Source organism: Rhinoderma darwinii, chromosome 3 (assembly GCF_050947455.1).
Source record: "Rhinoderma darwinii isolate aRhiDar2 chromosome 3, aRhiDar2.hap1, whole genome shotgun sequence".
Taxonomy (NCBI): Eukaryota; Metazoa; Chordata; class Amphibia; order Anura; family Rhinodermatidae; genus Rhinoderma; species Rhinoderma darwinii.
This window is the reverse complement of record NC_134689.1, coordinates 130,076,953-130,103,183: the sequence shown is the minus strand read 5'-3', so window position 1 is coordinate 130,103,183 and position 26,231 is coordinate 130,076,953. Positions and strand designations below refer to the sequence as shown.

Sequence of the window (26,231 nt, the reverse complement as noted above, 5' to 3'; positions counted from 1 at the left end):
TAGTTTGGGTCGTTACGGACGCGGCGATACTAATTCTGTATCGTTTCGGCTTTTAACGTTTTTTCCAATAATAAAAGAAAGGGAAAGAAAGCACTTTGTTTTTTTTGTCTTTTTTTTACTTGAAACTTATGGGGTTTTTTTGTACAACATTTTTATTAAGTTTTTTTACTTGTCCCATTAGGAGACTTGAAGATCTGATGCCCCGATCGCTACTTTTGCCAGCAAACGTTAAATTTTTAGTTTAAACCAGAGGGACGCTTTAACCTCTTGTCGCAAAAGGGCGTACAATTATGTCCTAATTGTGGTGTCCTTACCGCAGTATGGTGTGGTACTATGTCCTAGTGATCGTGATGATTAAAGCCTAATTCACACGAACATGTCCGTTTTGCGTCTGCAAATAACGGACACGTTTGTCATGCGTTGCAGTTCTGTGTGGCATCAGTGTGTGTGCCGTGTGGCATCAGTTGATGTTTATGAACAAATTTTTAATTTTTTCACTTATTTTCTTATGAACTTGCGTGTGAATCACGGACAGAACACAGATGTGTCCATGATTTTCACGCACCCATTGACTTCAATGGGTGCGTGATGCACAAGAATAGGACATGCAGTGAGTTTCACGCAACGGAAACACCCTGCGTGAAAAACGCCATGTCTGAATGTCTCCGTTGAATAGGGCCGTGTGATGGCCGTTTTAACGGCCGTCACACGGACGTATTACATATTCGTGTGAATAAGGCCTTAGGCCTCATGCACACGACCGTAGTGTTTTTCTGGTCCGCAAATTCCAGGACAGTGTTCCGTGAAATGTCCTCCGCAGTTCATCCGTATGTAATCCGCAGTTCATCCGTATGTAATCCGCAAAATGCGGATAAAAAAAAAAAGCCTAGGTAAAACAGGATGATGACAGAACTCATTCCCGGTCGTCGCCTAGCAAAACTTCCGCAAATCTGCAAACTGCGGTTGACACACGGAGGTGTACCCGCATTTTCCAAGGGCACATTGACTTCTATGGGCATGTCCGCATCTAATTTGCGGGCTGTAATAAGACATGTCCTGAGTTTTTGCGGCACGGATTTGCGGACATGCGGAGACCCGTGAAAACACGGATAGTGTGTATGGGCCCATAGAAATGAATGGGTCCGCAATTCTCCCGTGGATTTGCGGGGGAATTGCGGACGCAAAAACACGTTCGTGTGCATGGGGCCTTAGTCTGACTCCTGCTGTTTCTCTGCCAGACGTTTAACCACTTAAATGCTGTGGTAAATAGCTCCCTCTCAGTAAATTGGCAACCCCACAACCTGAGGCCCCCAGGTCTGCCATAGGTTAGTGAAACACTAACGTGCAATGATTATTTGAAATGCAAAATATTTCGAAACTCTATATGTGCAATCACAGCTTCAAGTCCACTCCTGGGACTTATAAATTATGTACCCCAAAATGTGTACTATGTATATTATGGTGTGATCAACACTTTTTAAAAAAAAGATTTTATTCCTAAAAAAACAAAACGAAATGAATTTTGCAGGCTGACTTCCTCTGATTGCACACTTTCCCCTGAGAAGAACTGTGGACAAACGAGGGTTAGTGTTGGTGTCAATACAGAACTGGATTTGTTGGAGTTGAAAAAGCATAGATTAAGGTGTGTTTACTGTAACCTAACCCCCCCCCCCCTCATTCCTCTTAACATTTGCCTAAGGCCGGATTCACACGAGCATGTGCGTTTTGCGCACGCAAAAACGCTGCGTTTTGCGTGCGCAAAAGTTGTGTGGCATCTATATATGGTGCATGCTGCATGATTTTCACGCAGCCGGCATCATTGACACTGTTTTTGTTACGAAACCGTAAAGGAGGGGCTTTTGTTTCCCTTCACTTCTTTAACAACTGTAGCGCGAAACACGCCCGTCACCCGGAAGTGCTTCCGTGTGTTGTGCGCGATTTGCACGCACCGATTTACTTCAATGGGTGCGTGCTGCGCGAAACACGGGCAAGTATAGGACATGTCGTGAGTTTTACACAGCGGACATGCTGCGTGAAAATCACTGACAGTCTGAACGTCCCCATAGTGGTTGTCTAGTCATACGGAACTCATGGCCTATTCTCTGGATAGGCCATCCATATCTGATGGATGGCGGTCAGACTGAGGTGCCGTAGTCAATCAACTGTTTTGAAGGGGCCGCAGCGCATGTGCAAGCGCCTCTTCCTTTTTATTCCTTACCTGCTTGTTCTATCAATCGCCGACACTTGCAGCAGCAGTTTACAATATTACAGCCCTCTCCCAGTCAAGTGAATGGGAGAAGGCTGTAATGCTGTGTACCGCCGTTAGAAGTGTCAGCGATTCATAGTATGAGCAGATAAGGAGTAAAGACGAAGCAGCGCGCATACCAGCACCGCAGCCCCTTCAAAACAGCTGATTGGCAGGGGTGCCAAGAGTTGGACCCACACCAATCAAATATAAGAAATTGATGGCCTATCCTCAGGATAGGCCATCAATATGACTGGACAACCCCTTTAAGATTCAAAAACAGTTTTTCAAAGTTTAATATTTTAGGCAAGTATCACATGCTATAGAGATGGGTGTGTCACACTAATATGGACTTGTCTGTTTTTGTAAACATGTTCTGGGCAGCAGTCCCTCCACAACACAACATTCCAGTAAGCTTGAGACTGATGAAGCTGTCCTTCAAAGGCGACAGAAGCAAATAGATTATGGCAAAAACACCATTGGTTATCGGCGTTATCGTCAAGAAGTTCCCAAGTAAGCCTCTCTAGACATTTACCCAAGAAGCAATTGCTTCCAAGCTTAAAATCGTAGTTTCGTTTAAATTCTCATCTTTGTGCTTTATAACTTGAACTATTAAGGTACACTGCATTCTTTGTGAAAAATATTGTGGGTCAAGCCAGTATAAAAAAAAAAAAATAGTAGCAGCACGCCAAACTTAAAGCTTTTTTCCTTTTTTTTATTTTATTCAATAAATGGGCCTTTTTTAACCACGCTGTTTAGGCATGTTGGTTTTCTCTGGTGTCTCCATTCAGGAGACCTTCTCTTGTTCTCCCCTTAGATGTCCCCTGATCCGCGGTTCTTTTTAGCAGCACTCTATGCCGTCCTCAGATGAGCAGATCATATGCTGACATCCTCATTTTCTTAGAGAAACATTATGGGAAAAACTAAGGGTTAGTGGTTCTTTTCAATTGTATAACAACCTGGACCTGCTCCCCTTCTTTTTTTTTTTTTCTTTTTTTTTTTAACAGTGCAGGCTGGTTTGACATGACTATTGCTATAACTGCAGTAGCAGCGGGCTGAGAATTTAATTCTATGGATATACATGGTATTGGGAGCGATAGAACAGAGCAAAATGCAGCGCCAACCCTTATAAAGATATTCTGAAGTCTTGAGCTAACCCAACTGGACAACCCCCTTGCAAAATGCAGCCTCTCCAGCAGTCTAAAATCAATGATTGATAATACCAGGGGAAAATGTGTGTCCATACATGTAGAATTACCATTACATCGTTTCTAGTAGCTCACCATTTTGTAATAATATATGATCTATGCACCACCCCAAGGCACTCTGGCCTGCCCAAAGTGCCCTGCACCAAGTATAGAACTTACAGCTACTGTAATAGGTCTTCTCCATAACACACGGCAAGAATAAAAAGGATGCATAAACAGTCCAGGCAAAATTAAATATTCCTGTTTTGACTAATACATTTTTAATAAATTAAGCCTACCTTTTCAAGTGATTTTTAAATATTAGAATATCCATAAACACTTACAAAAAGCAGTCACTGATTTCTCAGGTCTGAAAGGATTTCTGGAATTCACCCTCGCAGCCCCAACAAATATAAGAAGTACAGTCGGCGGTCTTGGGATATGCAGATTAAACTCTGGAGGCGTGCTCTACATGCATGGGATCCTCCTGCGGAGGTCTCGTTTCAGTGAGTATGAAGTGCTATGAGTTCTCAGTGTATGAGTATTGATCCACACTGGAAATACTGCCAAGGGTACAAAACGTAGGTGCACCCATACATCAACCTTCGCATTTATCAGTCAGACCATAACTTAAGTTACAAAGTCGTATTGTGGACCGATATATAGCTGTACTTTCTAGTAACGTGTTTGACTTCGTTAATGTGCATACCTTTCCTGCAGGGAAGAGAATTATGAACACAGTTTATTTCAAACTTGGTTTGATGATACGGAGTCCCTTCAAGATTTAGAAGCTGATCTATTTGACCTAGAGGTTGGTTTGGTATATTCAACTTTGTGAACCTAAAAAAAGAAGTGTACATAGCCTTTAAGTAAATTCCAATGATAACAGGATAATTAGTATAGGTTTAATATTGAAAAATATGAAGTCCTGCCTAAATAAACGTTTAAAATGTCTTTATTAATTAGTATTTAAAATAGGGCACTCATGCCAATTTAAAATAAGATGATTGGTACAGCATATTATGCTGCTGAATTCGTGTATTCTCAGGAGCGCAATGAGACCAGGCATTAGTGTCTCATTGCGCTCTTGAGAATACACGAATTCAGCAGCATAATATGTGCTGTATGGTAGCTGCTCAAACTAATATACACAATTTACAAATACCCCTGAGGACGTTCCCCTCTGGTTCAGAGGGTTGCAGAAACGCGTTGGGAGATTGCTCAAAATTGCTAACTTGTGGCAAACAGACCACATTTATTTTTGCTAAGTTCTCTGTTCATGTTTCAATTGGTGCACCTAGCATCGGTGCCTGTGGAACATTCATATTGGACTGAGCTACTTTGTATCGTTGCGGCAAACGGACTAGTGGTGTGTATCACTACTCCTGTCGGGTGTTGTATCGACACTAAGGTGTACCAATCATCATCTTATTTTTACACCTGATCAGGGAACTGTGTCTCTGTTTTGCCAAACGCCTATTCACAGTAAAATTGGCATGAGTGCCCTATTTTAAATACTAATTAATAAAGACATTTTAAACGTTTATTTAGGCAGGACTTCGTACATAGCCTTTAAGGCCCAAAATCAACATTCTCCTTAAAATTTTTATATAAAGTGTTTTTGCAACTCTCAAATTTGAAATACAGCTGCCTTCTATCCTGTATTCTAAGTAAAGCATTTTTAATAAAAACGAATTAAACACTGACCTATTTATAAAAAAAGTATATTTAAAAAAAAATAAAAAATAAAAGGTTTATATAGCCTTTAACATTATATGTCTGGAACCCATTATGTTTTTGCATGAAGAGTGGTAACTCCCATGGAACATAATGGAGAGAGCTACACGCATGTGTGGCCACTTCTCCACTTAGTCCCCATCTGGAATCAGAAGCGTGCCGTCTATCAAATTTATGGCGTATGCTGTGCATATGCCATAAATGTCTGCGTTTGAAATAACCCTTTATCCATAACCTTTCAACCACATGCATTGTAGTTTGTGTTGGCCAATCATTCAGATCCCACCTCCCATTTTTCAGAGTCCCTATGGAAAGCAGCTGATTAGTTGGCAACTGCTTCACTTTCCTTTGCACCAATTTTGATACTCTGGGCTCTAACTTTCATTCTCGAATCTCTTCTGATCTAGGCCTATATTTAACCGAGAAAACAAAGGTAACCACTTGTGCACATGACTGCAGCCTTTTACACATGCCGCACAGTCCCTTCAGCCCTACACTACGGAGTCATAGGCATACCAGGACTTATTTATTTTCTCCGCTTCATATGGAATCCTTTTTTGTATGCCTACATATAAAAATGCCAATAGGTATCTTATTACAGCTGTGTTCAACTCTAGTTTCGCAGAGAGCCATATTACTGTCATGTGCATACCTACCAGTCTGTCTTCTGTTTTTGTTCAATTACATCTTTATATACTGTTTGGTAATAAAATATTTAGGTCCACTTGTTTGTTTGTTATAGGACACAACATTGCCTTACACTATTGTTTATCAATATTAATATTTAGGTTTATTTTATTTTGTGTTCTGTTTGAGACTTTGGTGTAATATTATTCTATTTCCTCCAGATTTCAGATGTGCATAATATGAGTGGCCTTCCTGAAGAAACATTTCAGAGTTACTACAACTGGTTACAGTACTATGGCCATACAGAGCAATATCCATATTGGATAGGGCAATAGCTATTGCTGAAGAAACAAATGATCACCCGTTTCTTCCTAGCGCTGCATTAAGTACAGCTTGATTGGTTTGCACACAAACTAGTGAATAAAATCCTTTGTTTTTACCACATTGTTCACACTGGTCATACAGTATCCAGGTATGGGTGTTTAATACAAAGCATAATACTTTTGATGCACTTTTCAGCCTAAGGCGCTGTTCACATCTGCGTTGGGGTCACGTTCGGACGTTCCGTCGGAGCTTTCCGTCAGTACGGGACCCTGAGCAGACACAAACTCTGGTGTCAGTTTGTCTCTGCTCAGGGTCCCGTTCTGACAGAAAGCTCCGACGGAACGTCCGAACGTGACCCCAACGCAGATGTGAACAGAGCCTAATTTATTCTGATTTATATATGGATTGTTCTACTGTATTTTGTATCACTTTTTCCATTAATCGGTCTTACTAAATCTTGTCAACGTCTTTGGAATGTTGGCATTCTAGCACTTGTTGTACCACCATGTTTGTGAATGACTTATGTAAATATTCTCCTCCTGGAAATGGTGTCAATTATTTTGAAGTATGACTGTACAACTGTTGTATATTACAGGTGTATACACTAACCTGGTGAAATTATTGCAGAACATGTGTGTTTCTGCTTTTGTTTTAAATATGAATCACGCAATGATCCATATCCACTTGCAATGTTTTATGGATTTTTATTTTATGGGTAAAATGTTAATGGTGCGCACTATTACATCTGTGGATCTGTACATGCAGTCAGCTTATTGTATGGTGAATTTGGCTATTCTGTGGCACTTTAAAGCTTTTCTAAGGACATTGCCGCTCGGCTTTGGAGCAGATGTACGCCTGAAAATAAAAGCTGTCGTTTTGTAGATGTGTGCTTTCTTACACCAGGGAAAATATAGATTGGTTGTAAAAAATCACTAAGATGAACAAATGACTTATATACCATATATAAATGAAATTCTAAATTGCAAGTTGTTTGACTGTCCATTATTTCCATCAAATTTAAGTCTGTCAAAGCTAGAAATATCAAACTTACTTGGTTTCTACGTACCTTCTAGAAGTAAACAAGAGTCTGTTAAGCAGTCCAACTAGTGCATTTGGTCGCCGTAACTTAGACATCTTGAATGCCATGTGAATAGGTCCTGACATATGCACCGGGAAAGCTCCCAGCTCATACCCTGAATGTATCCACAAACGTGTAAAACTCACGACATGTCCTATACTTGGGCGTTTTTCGCGCATCAAGCACCCATTGAAGTCAATGGGTGCGTGAAAATCATGTGCAGCCCACGAAAGCACTTCTGTGTGTTGCGCGTGATTTGCGCAACAGTAGATCAAGAAATGAAGGGAAAAATAAGAGCACTTCCTTCATTTCTTTTTCTAAACATCAAAAGTGCGTGGCATATGTGTGAAAATCACGCAGCAAACACTGATGACACGCAACTGCAATGCGCAAAAAAACGCAACTTTTTTTGCGCGCGCGAAACTCGCACGTTCGTGTGAATAAGGCCTTGGGCTCAGTTCACACTGAGTTTTATGACATGTTTTTTGATGTGGAAACTGCGTCGGAAATCATGCCAAAGAGCGTGTCAAAATGCCTCCCATTCATTTATCTCGGCTCACGGGAAAAAAAGCGACATGCCCTATCTTTGGACGTTTACGTCTCTGACCTCCCATTGACATCAAATGGAGTCAGAGAGCTTATTTTGCGGTGTTTTTGCCAGCGGCGCTCAATGGGTGCGATCCAAAAAACGCTGTGGCAAACGCTGTGCAGGCAAATCAAAATCTGCCTCAAAACTCCAAACTGAATTTTGAGGCGTAATTTTCTGCCTACAACAAACTCAGTGTGAACAGGGCCTAACGGTGGAGATCAGAAAAAGCTCTGATCTGTCATTGTCTTAAATGCCGCAATCAAAGCTGATTGCGTTGGTCAAAGGGAAAATTGCCTCCACCGTAAGGGTATGTTCACAAGCAGTAACCAAAAACGTCTGAAAATACGGAGCTGTTTTCAGGCGAAAACGGCTCCTGATTTTCAGACTTTTTTTTTTTTTTTTTTTTTAACTACTCGCGTATTTCGCTGCATTTTTTTACGGCCGTCTTTGGAGCTGTTTTTCAATGGAGTTAAGGAAAAACGCCTCAACGTCCCAAGAAGTGTCCTGCACTTCTTTTGACGAGCCGTCATTTTACACGCCGTATTTTGACAGCGACGCGTAAATTAAAGGCTTGTGGGAACAGAACATCGTAATTCCCATTGAAAGCAATGGGCAGATGTTTGTAGGCATATTAGGGGCGTTTTTTCAGGCGTAATTCGAGCCGTAAAACGCCTGAATTACGTCTGAAATCACTGCGTGTGAACATACCCTTACTGTTAGCCCTTTGAATGTTTTTTTTTTTGTTTTTTTTTTACAGTAATTCAAAGAGACTCTGTCACCAGATTATAAGTGCCCTATCTCCTAGATAATCTGATCGGCGCTGTAATGTAGAGAACAGCAGTGTTTATTTTGAATAACCATCATTTTTTTAGCAAGTTATGAGCAATTCTAGATTTATGCTAATTAGTTTCTTAATGACCAACTGGGCGTTGTACAGAGAAGTGTCTGACGCTGACCAATCAGCGTCATACGGTTCTCATTGTTCCAGCCCATTGTTCCAGTGTGATTGTGCAGTGAAAGAAGCTGGGCTGGAACAATGAAGTGTATGATTCTGATTGGTCAGCCTCATACACTCCTCTGTACAACGCCCAGTTGGTAAAAAGTAAAAACACGCCAAGTTGTCTAAGAAAGGCATTAGCATAAATCTAAAATTGCTCAACAATGATCGTTTTTCAAAATAAACACCACTGCTGTTATCTACATTACATCGCCGATCAGATTATGTAGGAAATAGGGCATTTAAAGAGGCTCTGTCACCAGATTATAAATTTAAAGAGGCTCTGTCACCAGATTTTGCAGCCCCTATCTGCTATTGCAGCAGATAGGCGCTGCAATGTAGATTACAGTAACGTTTTTATTTTTAAAAAACGAGCATTTTTGGCCAAGTTATGACCATTTTTGTAGTTATGCAAATGAGGCTTGCAAAAGTCCAAGTGGGTGTGTTTAAAAGTAAGTCCAAGTGGGTGTGTATTAGGTGCGTACATCGGGGCGTTTTTAATACTTTCACTAGCTGGGCGCTCTGAAGAGAAGTAACATCCTCTTCTCTTCAGAACGCCCAGCTTCTGACAGTGCAGATCTGTGACGTCACTCACAGGTCCTGCATCGTGACGGCCACATCGGCACCAGAGGCTACAGTTGATTCTGCAGCAGCATCAGCGTTTGCAGGTAAGGCCTCATTCACACGGCAAGGTTTCCCGGCCGGGTGCCGGCCGTTCATAAATCGGCCGGCACCCGGCTGCATTAGGAATGATAGACCCCTAATGGGGCTATTCACACGACCGATTTTTTGACGGCCGGGAAATCCGGCCGTCAAAAAATAGGACATGCTCTATCTTTGCCCGGGCACCCGGCCGCCCGGCTCCCATAGAAGTCTATGGGGCCGGGTATTACACGGCCATCACCGGAATGTGTTCCGAGTGATGGCCGGGTTTTCCGGAGCTTGCGCTCTATCTCCTCCTCCTCACAGCGCAGAGTGCATGTGAGGAGGAGGAGTTGATGCCATTCTGACGAATGGCATCGCTGTACACTGTGTTGCAGGGCCGGGGTGTACAGCAGGTGGAGGGAGCGCTGCGCTGGCTCCCTTCCCCTGCTTGTTAAAAGCACCCTGGCTCGGCGACACCTTCGATGGCGCCGCTAGCAGCAGCTGCTGCTGCTGCGGCTGCTACTACTGCAGCGACGCCACTATAGCAGAGCAGGGAGGTATCTCCCCGCTCTGCTATGTGCTAGCCGCACTTTAGCTCCTTAAAGGAGCGGAATCCCCGTGTTTTCGGGGATTCCGCTCCTGGACAGAGCGCTTGATGTCTCTGTCCATATCTGGGCAGTGACATCAGGGGAAACTCCTGAAGCGGAATCCCCGAACACATGGGGATTCCCCTTCAGGAGCTGCCGCTGATGTCACTGTCCGGATCTGCCCGGCCCGGCACGGATGCATAACTTTATGCAAACCGGCCGGGCAGAATGGCCGATTTTACCAGCCGCCACTCGGGCTCGGGAACGACCCGGTCGTGTGAATCTCGCCTTAGTCGATCTTACCTGCAAACGCTGATGCTGCTGCAGAATCAACTGTAGCCTCTGGTGCCGATGTGGCCGTCACGATGCAGGACCTGTGAGTGACGTCACAGATCTGCACTGTCAGAAGCTGGGCGTTCTGAAGAGAGGAGGATGTTACTTCTCTTCAGAGCGCCCAGCTAGTGAAAGTATTAAAAACGCCCCGATGTACGCACATAATACACACCCACTTGGACTTTTACTTTTAAACACACCCACTTGGACTTTTGCAAGCCTCATTTGCATAACTACAAAAATGGTCATAACTTGGCCAAAAATGCTCGTTTTTTAAAAATAAAAACGTTACTGTAATCTACATTGCAGCGCCTATCTGCTGCAATAGCAGATAGGGGTTGCAAAATCTGGTGACAGAGCCTCTAAGTCCCAAAACCTAAAAAATGCACATTTTGGTATTGTTACGACTGTAACAAACAGCACAACACATTTAGAGCACTTGATCATATTTTTTTTTGGCAAAAATAATTTCTATAAATTAAACTAGTGTAAATGCACCTACATAAAGTAAAACTGGTCCCACAAAAGTCTCGTACAGCTACGTTTAGCAAAAAAGTTGAGTGTTGGGATGCAAAGGAAGAAATGTTAAAAAAAAAATTCTGTCCTGGAAGCCAAAATTGGCACAGTCATTAGGGGCCAAACGCCAATTTTGCCATGTGAGGAAAAGAATGGGGTCAATTTATTGAGGCACATGGTGTTATGAATTTAGTACCTCAATGTGTGTCAATCGTAAATAACCCCATCATATCTCATACATTAACCCAATGTTGCCCATTATGACTGAGGTACATGATGAGGTTTATTAATATTAATGTGAGGCACATTGAGGTTCAAAATTGCTAATACCATGTGCCTCACATCAGAAAACGGAAGGACTTGTTTGTTTTTTTTAAAGTATTGTTTTGGTATTGAATTGCAATACTGTATGAAGTGTTGAAGTACAAATGCTGGTATCGTGACAACCCTAGTCTAGCTTCGACAGCCAATGTACGGACAAAGGCAATTTAATTAACATGTCTGGAAAAAAAAAAAAGTGTTCATGGTTAGACAAGTAGTCAGTGCTGGCATTTTTTTGCCGGGTAGTCTGTACCGTCTTCAAGCTGTATTCACATGTATAGGTCTTGCAGGTTTTTTTTTCTTCCAAAAATCTGAAACTGATGTATTTTTACTTAGAGGCGCTGTCACCAGATTCTCAAATCCCTATCTCCTATTGCATGTGATTGGCGCTGCAATGTAGATAACAGTAACGTGTTTTTTTTTTTGTTTTTTTAAAACTATCATTTTTGGCCAAGTTATGAGCAATTTTATATTTATGCAAATGAGTCTTTCTAATGGACAACTGGTGTGTTTTCTCTTATTTCCAACTGGGCGTGTATTGTGTTTGTAACATTGGCGTGTTTTACTAGCTTGGCATTGTGAATAAAAGTGTATGATGCTGACAAATCGGCATCATTCACTTCTCATCGTTACCACCCAGCTTCTGGCAGCGCACAGATACACAGCGTGATCTCGTGAGATCATGCTGTGACGTCACTTCCTCCCACAGGAACTTCATCGCGTCGGACGATCGTAAATATAAAATTTGCATAAATATAAAATGGCTCATAACTTGGCCAAAAATGATCGTTTTAAAAAAAAACAAACAAAACGTTACTGTTATCTACAGTGCAGCACCGATCACATGCAATAGGAGATAGGGATTTGATCATCTGGTGACAGAGCCTCTTTAACTCAAAGTTCAAACTGGAACTAGTCTAAAAATTGCAGCATGTCTACAGTCCATTGCAGATTCTTTCAGCTCTCTGTACACCTAGAGATTAGATCGGGGGTCTCAAGCACGCGGGCCGCATGCGGCCCCTGGGGCTGTCATCTGCGGCCCACGGGACACAGAGCTGCTAGTATCGGCTCTGCTCTGAGACTCTGGAATTCCCTGACATCGCTGTCCACATATGAACAGCGATGTCTGTCTGGGGTTTCCCCAGAGCCGGAGTCCCGAGCAGAGCGCTGGTGTCGGCTCTGCTCCGGGACTCTGTGGAATTCCCTGACATCGCTGTCCACATATGAAAAGCGATGTCTGGGGCTCCCCCAGAGCCGGAGTCCCGGGCAAAGCGCTAGTACAGGCTCTGCTCTGGGACTCTGTCCACATATGGGCAGCGATGTCAGGGAATTCCACAGAGTCCCAGAGCAGAGCCGATAATAGCGCTCTGCCCGGGAATCCGCTATGGGGAAGACCCTGACACACTGTCCACATATGGGCAGCGATGTCAGGGAATTCCACAGTGTGTCAGGGTCTTCCCCATAGCGGAGTCCCGGGCAGAGCGCTATTATCGGCTCTGCTCCGGGACTCTGGGGAAGCCTCTGACATCGCTGTCCATACATCGACAGTGATGTCAGGGGCTTCCCCAGAGCAGGAGTCCCAGTGATGTCAGGAGCACAGCTGGAGTCCCAGGAAGAGCCTACTAGCGCTCTGCCTGGGACTCCAGCTCTGGGCATGCCCCTGACATCTCTGTGGCGGCCTCTACAGAGGGCACTGTGGCGGCCTCTACAGAGGGCACTGTCCAATCTTGACATGTGTGCTAACTGAGCCGCCGGACTGCATTTGGCGACACTTAAACTGGAAAGCTGGATTGTTGAAATAAGCACGTGGAGAAATATCTCAAATTTTAAACCTAGCGCTATTATTATAGTAATGTAGTAGTATTATTATAGTAATATAGTGTTCTAGTAATTCAAATAACTAATTGATTAACAATAATTTTGTATTGTATCAAATTTGAAAGTAATGCGGCCCGTCAACTTCCCATTTTTTCTATATGCGGCCCACTTACCCGGCTGAGTTTGAGACCCCTGGATTAGATAGATATATTTATAGTAAATTTTCTTCATTGACACTGACCAATTTATGTTACAATCGGTTTGGAAATTAATGAATTGTATCAATTTGCCAGTGTAAGTGGTCCTTTCAGCTCACTCTCCATCTATATAGCACATACACTTTTAGGGTTCATGCACACGGCTGTATTATGGCTTTTTTTTTTGGTATGGAGGAGTAATGGGGCTTCCTAAGATGTACAGCAGTCCCCTACTGTACCTCTGTATTCCTCTGTTATACAGAGTTGTTTTTTTTTATTTTCTTCAGAGGACATAAAAATAGTGGCGTTTTGGCCTAGCCGCATTTCTTCTAGGGGAGAAAACCACCATCCACATGGAGTCTGTCGCAGCCAGTGCGGTTAGTGTGTGCAAGCCCTTAACAGCATTGAAAGCTTTGTTAATAAGAATAAACTATAAGATATAGACCCTCAAGCCAAGTGATTGTTTTCTGCTGGACATTTGGGGCTCATTATTGGCAGAGGATGGGTCTACTGTAGGGTCTTCTGGTACGATGCTTAAATACCACCAAAAAAAAAAAAAGCGGTGAGTGAACATAACGGTAAGGTTTTGAAACATGAGAATTCTTATCCAACATGGCTAATATGGGAACAGTGCCACCCTGCGTACATGAAGATTTGTTCTTGCGTGGTAAGTTCTACTAAAGAGACTTTTTGGCGTGAACGCTATTGTATAACGAGGGCTTGTCTACACGTAACGGAATTAGACTGAAAATATGCTGCAGAATACCGTAGAAGCAAAGTGGGTGTGAATTAATAAATGTCATCCACACGCTGTGGAAAAATGTAGTCCAGAAATTTACCTCCGCAGCCTGTCAATTATTGCTGTGGAAATTGGACTAATTTCCTGATATCCTGCAGAATCTCTAAAAGGAAGTGAAAATTATATCCGAACCCTTGGGACAAATAAACACTATTTTCCACCGTAGAAACGGCATGAAATGGTGTGGATTGTCTGCTCGTTGCTGTGTAAATCCGTTACATGTGGACAAGCCCTAACCGCTCTTGCACACGACCGAGTTTGGGCTGTGAAAAACGGTCCGTGTGTTGGCTGGATTGCCTGACCATGGTACAGGTGAAGAGGACTCCTGGCATCAGACATTTATGATGCTCTGAGTTTCTGCCGCCCCAGGGAGCTCCTGTTTGGAACAAAATGATACAGTACGGAACAGCAGTTCCATGGGGAGGAAGGGACTCCTAGCATCGTCAATTTCTATGATGGCAGGAGTCCCGTCAAACCTGTACCGCGGTCGGGCTGGGAGAAGCGGTTGACACACGGACCGTTTTTCACGGCCCGATCTCGGTCGTGTGCAGGAGCTGTTAGAGAACTGGTTGTTACGGCTGTCTGAAACCATCGGTGGCAAAAATAGAACCGCAAAACGGCGGGTAAGTATTGAAGGCTTTGGAATGGAAATTGGGAGTGTGATTTTCTTTTATTTTGTTTATAGTATTTCTATGTTTTTGTTACATGACAATGGGTCGGGTATTTGTAGGAAATTTATTCTAAACATGTCTGGTGTCTCTTTTGATCATGAAATTATTTTCTACCATAGAAATACGGTGCATAGGCTATAGAACTTGAGGTGGTCCTTTGTTTTAAAACACTTCAGACCTGATGTCCCCTAAATGTGTGGTGAGTGTAGTATTTACAATACATTGGTAGGGACACGACTGTATTTTTCGATTACATCTTGTAACAATTTACTTGCATCATCACTTTTGGTCCAATACAAATTTCTTATTGATTAAGGTGAAGTAACCTATTCCCTCCCCGCATTTACCTCCCGCCATCCATAGCAGCGTGGTCCTAATTCCATGACTACACTAGCCCCAGTATGGCTAGTGGAGGGTCAGGCCTTCCTCATCACTAAGATGCACTGCACACTCACAAGTTACTCAAATGCAGGGACAAACACAGCAGCCTGTCCTCAGAAAACTACACTTCCCAGTACGTCCTGCTTCCATACGGAACACGTACGAATGATGGGTGTGTGTTTGTGGCCTGTGATGAGACCGGCCAATCCCAGCATGTCGCACAGCCCAAGATACACGCTAACGATACCGGGGCTATTGCGCTGTGCTTCGGTGACATCACCCGCTTCCCGATCGTGGTCCGAGCTAAGGGCGCAAGCTGACCGAAGCATAGCCGCCTGACCCGTCTATGGTGTAAGATGGTTTGTTCCGCACTAGGGACCAGGGCAGTCGATTCGTCAGTGGGGGACACTGCTACGACTACGGCTTGTCTCACATACCGCAAGATCACCTTTGCGCTCCGTAAAGCAGAGCGGGGTTGAGCAGCCATCAAACTGAGTACGCCCGGGGCATGGTTCTCAGGTTTCCGTACCTTTTGTACGTTGCTTTGTTGTTCCACTACCCGGCCGTTCTCCCTATAAAAGTGGTTCGGTCCAGACGGTATTTAAGGGCGCTGCAGGGCCGCTGGTGGCTCAGAGCTGCTCTGGGTCGTTGGGAGGGTCGTTGTTTGGGGCAGGTAACGGCAGAGCAGGTGGGGGCGGCGGAGACAAGGTGAAGGGGAGGCGGTCTGATGCGTGAGGCCTCGTCGATGCGAGCTATGTAGGATGCGGCCCGGGGAAGGCGCCGGCCAGGCCATCTCCTGTGGAGGGAGATAAACAAGCTTTTAACTCTTCATGCTCCAGAGCAAGATCTGCAGTCACTGGGGGGCCTGTCATTGCTGCCCTCAGCACCGCATCCTATTCATGCACAGGCAGAAGATGTCACTGGGCAGACAGGCCAGCACCGCATTGGTTTGGAGGTGGTGAGAGATGCTCTACCCCCATCCTCCTTCAAATCCTGCATCCCCATGTCATGATACTAGCACATCAATCCGTAGATCCGGCGTCTGCAGTCCGGAGAGATGAGACCCTCTAGGTTGCATGCGATCAGTGTTAGTGCTAGTTATATTTGCAAAGCCCATTGAAATAACACGAGCGATGTTTCATTCAGCCATTCTAGACGTGGTTTGGTTTAGGGCCCAGAGCATGTTAATCCAAACCACTCGCATAAGGTCAACGTGTCTGCATTATTTACTGTTCCAATAAAGAGATGCCATTTTCCCTGCGCTTTCCATATTATATGATCTTAATAGTAGCACGTAAGGAGATGTCATCGTTACAACCTGAATACTGGCACCGATCAAGGTAGTGGTGATCGCTAATGCAGAACAAGCCCCTAGACTGCAGGCCTTCTTCTCATGAAGACCTCCAGTGCAGTATGTTGACACTAGTGGTGATCATGATGGTGGTGTTGCATGTTGATACAGAGACCACTGTTTGCCCTCTTACCGGGTATCCTCTAGTTGAGCCATCAATTCCATTGAGATCTAAGTTGTGATGTCCTGTTCTGCTGGCTGGAATGACTGTATGTTTATTTAATGCAGGATGGAATGATGGGGTCTAACTGATCCTATACTTGGGCCCAGTGAAGACTGGCACTGAGGTTGCCATCATGTCCTATACTTGTTACTGAGAAGACAAGTGAGAAGTCTGACCTCAGCATCATGATCTCCATGATTACAGAGCAATTACAAAAACAAAGTTTGGAGGACCTGAAATGCAAATCTTTCAGTATAAGTCTGGTAAGGTCTTCATTGTCAACTTTGTGTATTGGTTTTGTCTTGTTTTAGCATGACCGTTATTCTGCGCGGTGAGTGGTGGTACTCGGGTACCACCTAGGAGGTAAGAGCCAGTCAGTGGAATGTGAGGGGTTTTATAGAACTCCATGACAGAGGAACATTCATTGACCTCACCTCCAAATGCGTTGACCTGGTTTTCAAGTTTTTCATATTATTGATATGTAATGTTTGCCTTACTTTACAATAACACTAATGAAGTCCTGCTTTTTTTTATTTATTTTTTATGTTGCTTGTGCAGAGGAAACTAAAATAATAGTTATGAAAAATGTTGTATTCTATTGCTGCGGGTGTCCCTCATAAGGCTTTGAAAAAGTCATTGGAGGAGATATTTCAAAACTGGTGGAAAGGAAAAGTGGAATAGTCGCCCATGTCAACCGATCAGCTTTCACTTCTCATTTTTCAGAGGCCCTTGGAAAATGAAAGCAGCAACCTGATTGATTGCCACGGGCAACTACTCCACTTTTCCTTTGCGTCAGTTGTGATATATCTCTCACAGTGCAGATGTGTCAGTATTTTGCATTTCGAGTGGAACCTAAACAGAGAAAACGTATAATGACACATTAAAGAGGCTGTGTCACCAGATTCTCAAATCCCTATCTCCTATTGCATGCGATCGGCGCTGCAATGTAGATAACCGTAACGTTTGTTTTTATAAAAGTTATGAGCTATTTTATATATATATATATATGCAAATGAGCTTTGAAATGGACAACTGGGCGTGTTTTTTTTCGTTATGTCCAACTGAGCGTGTATTGTGTTTTTAACTGGGCGTGTTTACGTGTATGACGCTGACCAATCAGTGACCAGTCAGCGTCATACACTCCTCTCCATTGATTTACACAGCAGCGATGTGCAGCCACATAAAGAGATTAACGTTAATCAAGTGTCCTGATAATGAATACACATGAAATCCAGCCTGGACGTGATGTGTATTCAGAATCCTGACACTTCTGAATCTTTTCTTTGAGATTTCTAGCAAGGGAAACGAAATCTCGCGAGATTACGGAGGTAAACGAGATTTCGTTTCCCTTGCTGGAAATCTCAAAGAAAAGAGTCAGAAGTGTCAGGATTCTGAATACACATGACGTCCAGGCTGGATGATCATGTGTATTCATTATCAGGACACTGCAGTAACGTTAATCTCTGTTTATGTGGCTGCACATCGCTGCTGTGTAAATGAATGGAGATGAGTGTATGATGCTGACTGGTCACTGATTGGTCAGCGTCATACACGTAGACACGCCCAGTTAAAAACACAATACACGCCCAGTTGGACATAACGAAAAAAAAACGCCCAGTTGTCCATTTCAAACCTCATTTGCATAAATATAAAATTGCTCATAACTTGGCCAAAAATGAACGTTTAAAAAAAAACAAAAAACGTTACTGTTATCTACATTGCAGCGCCGATCACATGCAATAGGAGATAGGGATTTGAGAATCTGGTGACAGAGCCTCTTTAATATATGTTTTTGGGTTTTATGGCTGCAAAATACTCATAAAATTTGCACTGTTGGAAAGTGGCCTGACTGCTTTTTCAGCTGCTAAATTCCAATCCAATGTGTATTTATGTGCTTCGTACATGGTGTGTTTTTTGTTTTTTTTTAATGAAAATTTGAGCAGCCCATCACATGAGGCGTCAGGGGGAGCAGTTTTTGTGAAACATTTACCGAATTAAAATTAGGCCCAAAATGATCCCCCCCCAAGCAAGGTTCCTTTTCTCTATTTTAGACTTTATAACATTACCAGGCTTTGTTACGTTGCAAATGTGTTAAAACAATACGAATTGTGAAGTTACGTTAGAGAATGTATGTTTAAGAGTAAGCATGAGGCCAAATGCACACGATGCGTATTACGTGCGAATTTGCCACACATATTTTCATGCGGCAAATCCGCAGCATAATACAGTACTAGCAAAGTAAATGAGTTTTCAAGAAATCTCTACACGTTGTGTTTATTTTCTGCACGTAAATTGACCTGCGGTGCGTATTTTAAAACCTGCAGCATGTCAATTTAACTTGCGTTTCCGCTTGCGCATTGTATCTGATGAGTTTTTTTTAAAAGAGAACCCAGCATAAAAGCGGACTTTACCTGCGTACACCTGCAGTTTTGATGCAGATTTTCAATGTGTGCATTTGGCATGCATTATTCACACAAACGTGTTTCTCGTCAATGTGCTGTCTATTTTAACCCTTTAATGACCAGGCCTGAAAAGGCTATAAAGGGGTTTTCCAGTCCTAAGAAAATTATGGCCTATCCTCAGGATAGGCCATCAATGCCTGAACAGTAGGGGTCCGTCTTCCGGCACCCCAGTCGATCAGCTGTTTTGAAGGGGCTGCTTCTTCATTCCTTACCTGCTCATACAATGAATCGTCTACACACTAGTAGCCGCGGCTCAGTTTTACCACCTTCTCCCATTGAAGTGAATGGTAGAAGGCTGTAATACTGTGAACCAATGCTACAAGTGTGTCGGCGGTTCACAGTAAAGCAGGTTGAAATGAAGGGGAAACCGCGCTCGTAAAAGCGCCACAACCCCTTCAAGACAGCTGATCGGCGATGGTGCCAGGAGTCAGACCCCCACGATCAGGTGTTGATGGCCATGTGGATAGGCCATCAATTTCTTAGGATTGGAAAACCTGTTTAATGACCCATAAATTTTTTTGTTTTTGCCTCTGCCTTTCAACAGCCATAAGTTTTTATTTTTTTATTTATTGTTTTTTTTTCATTGACCTGGCTATATGAGGCCTTGTTTTATGTGGGAGAAATTTGTATTTTTTTTGTTCCTGCATAGTTTGGGGGCACAAAAAAATTACAGTGTAAGTTTATTTTTGTGTGTGAATATAGGAAAAAGCAATTTTCTGCATTTTTTTTAATTTTTTTTTTTTTAATTGACTTTTTCATGCTAAGTAACCTCTTAAATGAATACTTGTTATGGTGGTGTAGATACCCAAGGCTTCGTTGACATCTGCGTCAGGGCCTCGTTCAGTCGTTCCATCACCACTTTCCTTCAGGGGAAGCTGTGAACGGAACCCTGACTGAAACAAACGGTAACCGTAGGTTTGATTTCAATGGTGACGAATACGGTGCAAATGGTTTCTGTTTGTCTCCATTGCGCAAGGGTTCCGTCGTTCTGACTGAATCAATACCATAGTCGATTGCGCTAATCATTCTGTCAAAACGATGGAATCTTTGCACAACGGGGAAAAACGGAAACCGTTTGCATCGGATCCGTCACCATTGAAGTCAATGGTGATGCAAACGGAAACCTATGGTTTTCGTTTTTGTCGGGGTTCCGTTCATGGTTTCCCCTGACAGAAAGCTCAGCTGGAACGCCTGAACAGAGCCCTGACGCAGGTGTGAACAAAGCCTTATATGTGTAAGGTTTTTGTTTTTATGTAGTGTATGGGCAATAAAATACATTTTATGCAAAATATATTTTTTTTTTTTTTAAATTCTTTTTTGAATCCCATAAAGGGATAACTTTTTAATAACTTTTTTTTTTTACTTATGTATTCAAATACTCCTCCTGTATGTTAATATTATTTATTTCAGTTCCTTCTATAGCGCCAACATATGACACAGCGCTGTACAGAGGTCTTCTTTTACTGTCCCCATTGGGTCTCACAATCTAAATTCCCTATTGGTATGTTTTTGGTATGTTAATACATTATACTGTGTCACTATGACACAGGCTGCTGTTAGGACAACAAATAGTGTGCCCGAACAGCAGGCTTAGGCATCATTTAGACGAGCGTAATATACGCGCGTGCTTTTCACGCGTGTCGTACGCACCTATATTAGGCTATGGGGCAGTACAGACAGTCCGTGAGTTTTGCGCAGTGTGAGTCCGCTGCGTAAAACTCACGACATGTTCTATATTTCTGCGTTTTTTTTGTGCATCACGCACCCATTGAAGTCAATGAGTGCGTGAAAACCACGCAGGTCGCACTGAAGCACTTCCGTGCGAACTGCGTGGTTCGCGCAACAGCTGTCATTCTCTAAATGTAAACAGAAAAGCACCACATTCTTTTCTGTTTACAAACATCCAAACGGAGTGTCAAAATGATGGCGGCTGCGAGAAAATCTCGCTGCCGCGCATCATACACTGATGACACACGCAGCTGTTAAGTGCCTTTTGCGCACGCAAAATGGCGCATTTTTTGCATGCGCAAAACGCACACGCTCGTGTAAATCAGGCCTTACTGAATACACAGCCCTGGGATCCTTTCTAGGTCCCTAGGGCTGACTGCAGAGGGTCCACCCCCAATCTCCGATCTCGTTACAAGGTTTCCTGTGATGCGATCGAAGAGGGTAGTCCCCTTTGATCGTGCTGCATTAACGGACTGCGGCGATCAAATTTTTAAACAGCTGGGGTTTGAGTTTTCTCCATTCCCAGCTGTATTCACTAGACTTATCGAAGTCCCAGAGCTGTTAGTAACCGATCCTGCTTAGAGAAGGAGCGCTCATAATCCTTTTCTATAGTAACGCCAAAAGACGTCGCTGTAGACTAAGGACCTTGCACTGCCTGCTGTCAAGACAGTGGGCTATCATTACGGGATAAGCTATTCTAGTCATTTTAATGGGCGAGTCTGGTCCACGTTAAGTCTTTGGGCGTGTGGAAAAAACAAAACACGGACAGCACATTGACAACATCTGTGTGTTGTCTGTTTTTCGCGGATCAGTTACTGAAAAAGATTCTAAAAACAAAAAAAGTGACCAGGAAGTGCTTCCAGAGGAGAAAAACAGACGCAACAAGGACATTCATATGCATGATAAACGGTCCATTTTTATGCGGACGCATATCTGACACCCTCGTGTGGATAATGCCTTGTTAAGAGGATTGCTCCTGTTGCCATTCAAAGTACAGCAGGACACCTGAAGAAACCTAAAGAGAGCAACTAAACCTTTTTTTTTTTTTTTTTTTGTGGGAAATTTCCATAGAGTATGAAAAACATTTTAAAGATTGGAATTCATTTGATTACCATAATATGCCTTCTTCATGTAGAACATTTTAGCCAAACTCACATCTAAACCTCTTCTTGTTGCTAAGAAAAATCTGTACGTTATGTTTAAGACATAAGATGGCGGGCAGGAAAAGACAGAGCGGCAGCTCAGGGGGAATGGATCTCAGACATGCGGACTAGTCACTCGGGATGGAAGGACATAGAAGAAAATAAGAGGTGCAGGAAATTATTAGCCATCTCTGGGGACATGGGTCATTGGAGGGATAGACCTGAGAGAACCTGATAGGTAAGGGATGATGTCCTGGGGAAACGGTACAAATATTTTTGTAGACTATTGATAATGTTGAACTATTGATCCGACATGAAATGAGCTGCTCATAGAAAAGACACGGAGGGCGAGTGATTTTTAGAGATTAGAGTTGCTTATTGGCTGATTTGATATTCAGACTCACGATAAAGTATCAGTGCATACTAGGCAGCATAGGTGGATAGAATAATTACATTGGTCATCTGAAAGTCATGCCCAGCGAGGCCTGTTTAAAACCGGAAGTGTGTGTCAAAAAAAGTATTTGTAAATGCAGGAAAAAAAGGAGGGATTACGGTTTTATGAACGATTGTCCTAATAGCAATTTTTGTTTGTTTTTTTGTGAGAAAGTTTTAGTTGCGCTTTAGGATTCCCAGTGGTTATCTGCAAACTATAAAAGGCTGCCTATAGACTGCAAGTCATATACAGAATATAGAGCTTTCTAAAGCACCCTGTAATCTGCTGATGTACTGGCAAGAAACAATTTTAAATTTTCCATCATTTTATTATAATACTTGTAAAAAATGTTGTAACTTGGAAGATACATTGCATTACTTAGAGGCTCTGTCACCACATTATAAGTGCCCTATCTCCTACATTATCTGATCGGCGCTGTAATGTAGAGAACAGCAGTGTTTTTATTTAGAAAAACGATCATTTTTGACAGCTATGACCTATATTCGCTTTATGCTAATGAGTTTCTCAATGGACAACTGGGCGTGTTTTACTATATGACCAAGTGGGCGTTGTAGAGAGAAGTGTATGACGCTGACCAATCAGTGACCAATCAGCGTCATACACTTATCTCCATTCATTTACACTGCAGATAGCGATATAGGTATATCGCTATGTGAAGTCACAAAAACACACTATAACGCTACTCGTGTGTCATGATAATGAATATACATTACCTCCAGCCAGGATGTCATGTGTATTCATTCTCCTGACCACTTCTGTAGCGTCTGTGTGAGTTACAGCACAGCGAGATCTCGCTGTGGATGACCGTTTACAGCGTAATCTCGCGAGACTACACCTGCTATGCTGTAAATCACAGAGACGCTACAGGAGTGGTCAGGAGAATGAATACACGTCACGTCCTGGCTGGAGGTAATGTATATTCATTGTCATGACACATGAGTAATGTTAGTGTGTGTGTGTATGAGGCTGCACATAGCGATATAGCTATATCGCGATCTGCAGTGTAAATGAATGGAGAAAAGTGTATGACGCCGATTGGTCAGCGTCATACACTCCTCTGTACAACGTCCACTTGGTCATATAGTAAAACACGCCTAGTTGTCCATTGAGAAACTCATTAGCATAAAGCTAATATAGGTCATAACTCTGTCAAAAATGATCGTATTTCTAAATAAAAAACACTGCTGTAATCTACATTACAGCGCCGATCACATCATGTACAAGATAGGCCACTTATAATGTGGTGACAGAGCCTCTTTAAATGGGTTATCTGGAGGAAAAATTTGTTACGGATCAATTTCAGAATATAATGAGAAATCCATTACTAAAATAAGTATGGCCGAAACAGCCCCACATGACTGGGAGTTGCCCCCTCTCTTGTTCGTGTCGGCATGTGACTGCAGGGGGCTTTACCTTTGACTGTTCAATACCTAAGCCAGTCCCCTTTCTGTTCTCTGCTCCCTTATTCTAGCACCTGTTTTGAGGGGTGGGCTGGAAATCATGAAAAGAGGTGAAAGAAAGTTTTTCGTTTTTCAGCTTGCACTGAAAAAACATAGTTCTGCTTCTGAACGGCAATATCGGGGGTTCCGTGAGTAGCTCAAATAGCACTTTTTATTTAACATGTACAATTGTATGCAACGATGAAGAAAAAAAGTGTATATTATATTAATCTAATAATTTTTTTAACATTTATTTTTTGGCGTTTGGACAACCCACTTCCTTCAGACCTGAGCGACAGCCTGTAGTTAGTTACTATTGAAATCCGTCGACAAGCTCATTGGTAGGCAAAGTGCCTGACAGCCTAGCTGAGTTTCTGTAATGCAGTGGGAGAGTTGTGATATCCTACATCGGATTACTGTATTTTGCCTGGTGTTAAAGAGGCTCTGTCACCACATTATAAGTGCCCTATCTCCTATATAAGGAGATCGGCGCTATAATGTAGGTGACCGTAATGCTTTTTATTTAAAAAAACGATCTTTTTTCACAGCGTTAGGCCTCATGCACATGACCGTATTTTTTCCCACCCGTAAATACTGGCGTAAATACGGGTCCGGTGTCACACGTATTCGACCCGTTTTGCACCAGTATTTACGAACCCGTGCCCGTAAATATGGGTCCGGTGTCACCCGTATTCCACCCGTATTTACGGGCACGTTTTTGGCGGCAAAATAGCACTGCACTAATCGGCAGCCCCTTCTCTCTATCAGTGCAGGATAGAGAGAAGGGACAGCCCTTTCTGTAATAAAATTTAAAGAAATTCATACTTACCCGGCCGTTGTCTTGGTGACGTGACCCTCTCTTCACATCCAGCCCGACCTCCCTGGATGATGCGGCAGTCCATGTGACCGCTGCAGCCTGTGATTGACCTGTGATTGGCTGCAGCAGTCACATGGCCTGAAACGTCATCCAGGACGTCGGGCCGGATGTCGAGAGGGACGCGTCACCAGGGCAACGGGCGGGAGACCGGACTGGAGGAAGCAGGAAGTTCTCGGTAAGTATGAACGTCTTTTATTGTTATTTTTTTACAGGTTTATACTGATCGGTAGTCACTGTCCAGGGTGCTGAAAGAGTTACTGCCGATCAGTTAACTCTTTCAGCTCCCTGGACAGTGACTATTTACTGACGTCGCTTAGCAACGCTGCCGTAATGACGGGTGCACACACGTAGCCACCCGTCATTACGAGAGCTCCATAGACTTCTATGGACTGTCCGTGCCGTTATTACGGCCTGAAATAGGACATGTTCTATCTTTTTCAACGGCACGGGCACCTTCCCGTGAGAAAACGGGAAGGCACCCGTCGCCAATAGAAGTCTATGAGCCCGTTATTACGGGTCGTAATTACGACCCGTAATAACGGGAGTTTTTACGGTCGTGTGCATGAGGCCTAAGGAGCGATTTTGGTTTATGCTAATGAGCTTTCTTAATGCCCAAGTGGGCGTACTTTTACTTTCGACCAAGTGGGCGTTGTACAGAGGAGTGCATGACGCTGACCAATCCGCATCATGCACTCCTCTCCATTCATTTACACTGCACTAGCGATATAATTATATCACTATGTGCAGCTACATACACAAACCCTAACATTACTACAGTGTCCTGATAATGAATACACATGAAATCCAGCCTGGACGTCATGTGTACTCAGAATCCTGACACTTCGAAATCTTATTTTTTATTTTTTATTTTTTTTGTGAGGTTCCGGCAAGTGAAACCAAATCTCGCATTATGGTGCTACAATCTGATCCTCCTTTTCATCTAAAAAGAAGTTTGGGAGAGCGGATCTCCTAAATGTGATGTTTAAGGGGCCTGACCACATTTTATTTATTTTTTTGTAGCTAAATTATGCTAGGACATACACTTTAATAATACAGTGCTTATGTTCATGTTCAATTTACCTTTTATGTAAAGTTTTCCCAAAGCTTGAGGTAGTCTTTTTATAATCTTAAACTATTTACTACAAAAAACAAAATGATAAGGAGGCATTCATTGGGGAACATTTGTAGATTGTGAGCTAGTGATGTTTGCCCTGTGTAGTGTTAATGATGTGACCATTCCCTCTTGTAACAAAGAGGGTGATAGTAATTCTAGGTTTATAGATCAGTAATACCTTGGTGTAAGCCATTGCTTTTCAACTCCTTAATGACCAGGCCATTTTGTTCACCATTTTTTTTTTATTCCGTCGACATAGCCGTATAAGGCTTGTTTTTTGCGGGACGAGTTGTATTTTGCAATTGCACCATTTTTAGATGCTTACAATATATTGATTAACTTTTAGTAACTTTATTTTAGGAGAGAATTTGAAAATAAGCAGCTATTCCAGCATTGATTTTCACGTTATAAATTTACGCCGTTTACTATGCAGTGTATATGACCGGTTA

General features: G+C 42.9%; 2 protein-coding genes and 1 long non-coding RNA gene across 11 annotated transcripts in view; 2 read left to right on the top strand and 1 right to left on the bottom strand.

Moving 5' to 3' along the window:
• LOC142749121 (oocyte-specific histone RNA stem-loop-binding protein 2-like) overlaps positions 1-6,363 on the top strand; it is a 36,219-nt gene extending 29,856 nt beyond the window's left edge. For 4 of the 5 annotated variants that reach the window (XM_075856736.1, XM_075856734.1, XM_075856737.1 and 1 more), the window contains 5 exons: positions 1,529-1,642; positions 2,630-2,758; positions 3,801-3,938; positions 4,153-4,243; positions 6,018-6,363. In XM_075856736.1, coding sequence (XP_075712851.1) covers positions 1,529-1,642; positions 2,630-2,758; positions 3,801-3,938; positions 4,153-4,243; positions 6,018-6,131 — 586 coding nt within the window. In that variant the 3' untranslated portion in view covers positions 6,132-6,363. The remainder of the gene's footprint in view (positions 1-1,528; positions 1,643-2,629; positions 2,759-3,800; positions 3,939-4,152; positions 4,244-6,017) is intronic. The other variant, XM_075856735.1, reaches the window with a different exon arrangement.
• Positions 2,987-16,216, bottom strand: LOC142749122 (uncharacterized). The gene is made up of 3 exons (XR_012882373.1): positions 15,582-16,216; positions 4,142-4,272; positions 2,987-3,144 (listed from the first exon to the last, which is right to left on the bottom strand). It is a non-coding gene; the product is annotated as an uncharacterized LOC142749122 (long non-coding RNA).
• FAM53C (family with sequence similarity 53 member C) overlaps positions 15,231-26,231 on the top strand; it is a 53,805-nt gene continuing 42,804 nt past the window's right edge. Inside the window, exons 1-2 of one of the 5 annotated variants that reach the window (XM_075856729.1) lie at positions 15,231-15,403; positions 16,632-16,829. In XM_075856729.1, the coding sequence (XP_075712844.1) occupies positions 16,752-16,829 (78 nt within the window). In that variant the 5' untranslated portion in view covers positions 15,231-15,403; positions 16,632-16,751. Of the gene's footprint in view, positions 15,404-15,664; positions 16,011-16,631; positions 16,830-26,231 lie in introns of those variants that run through there. The other 4 variants (XM_075856728.1, XM_075856727.1, XM_075856732.1 and 1 more) reach the window with 4 other exon arrangements.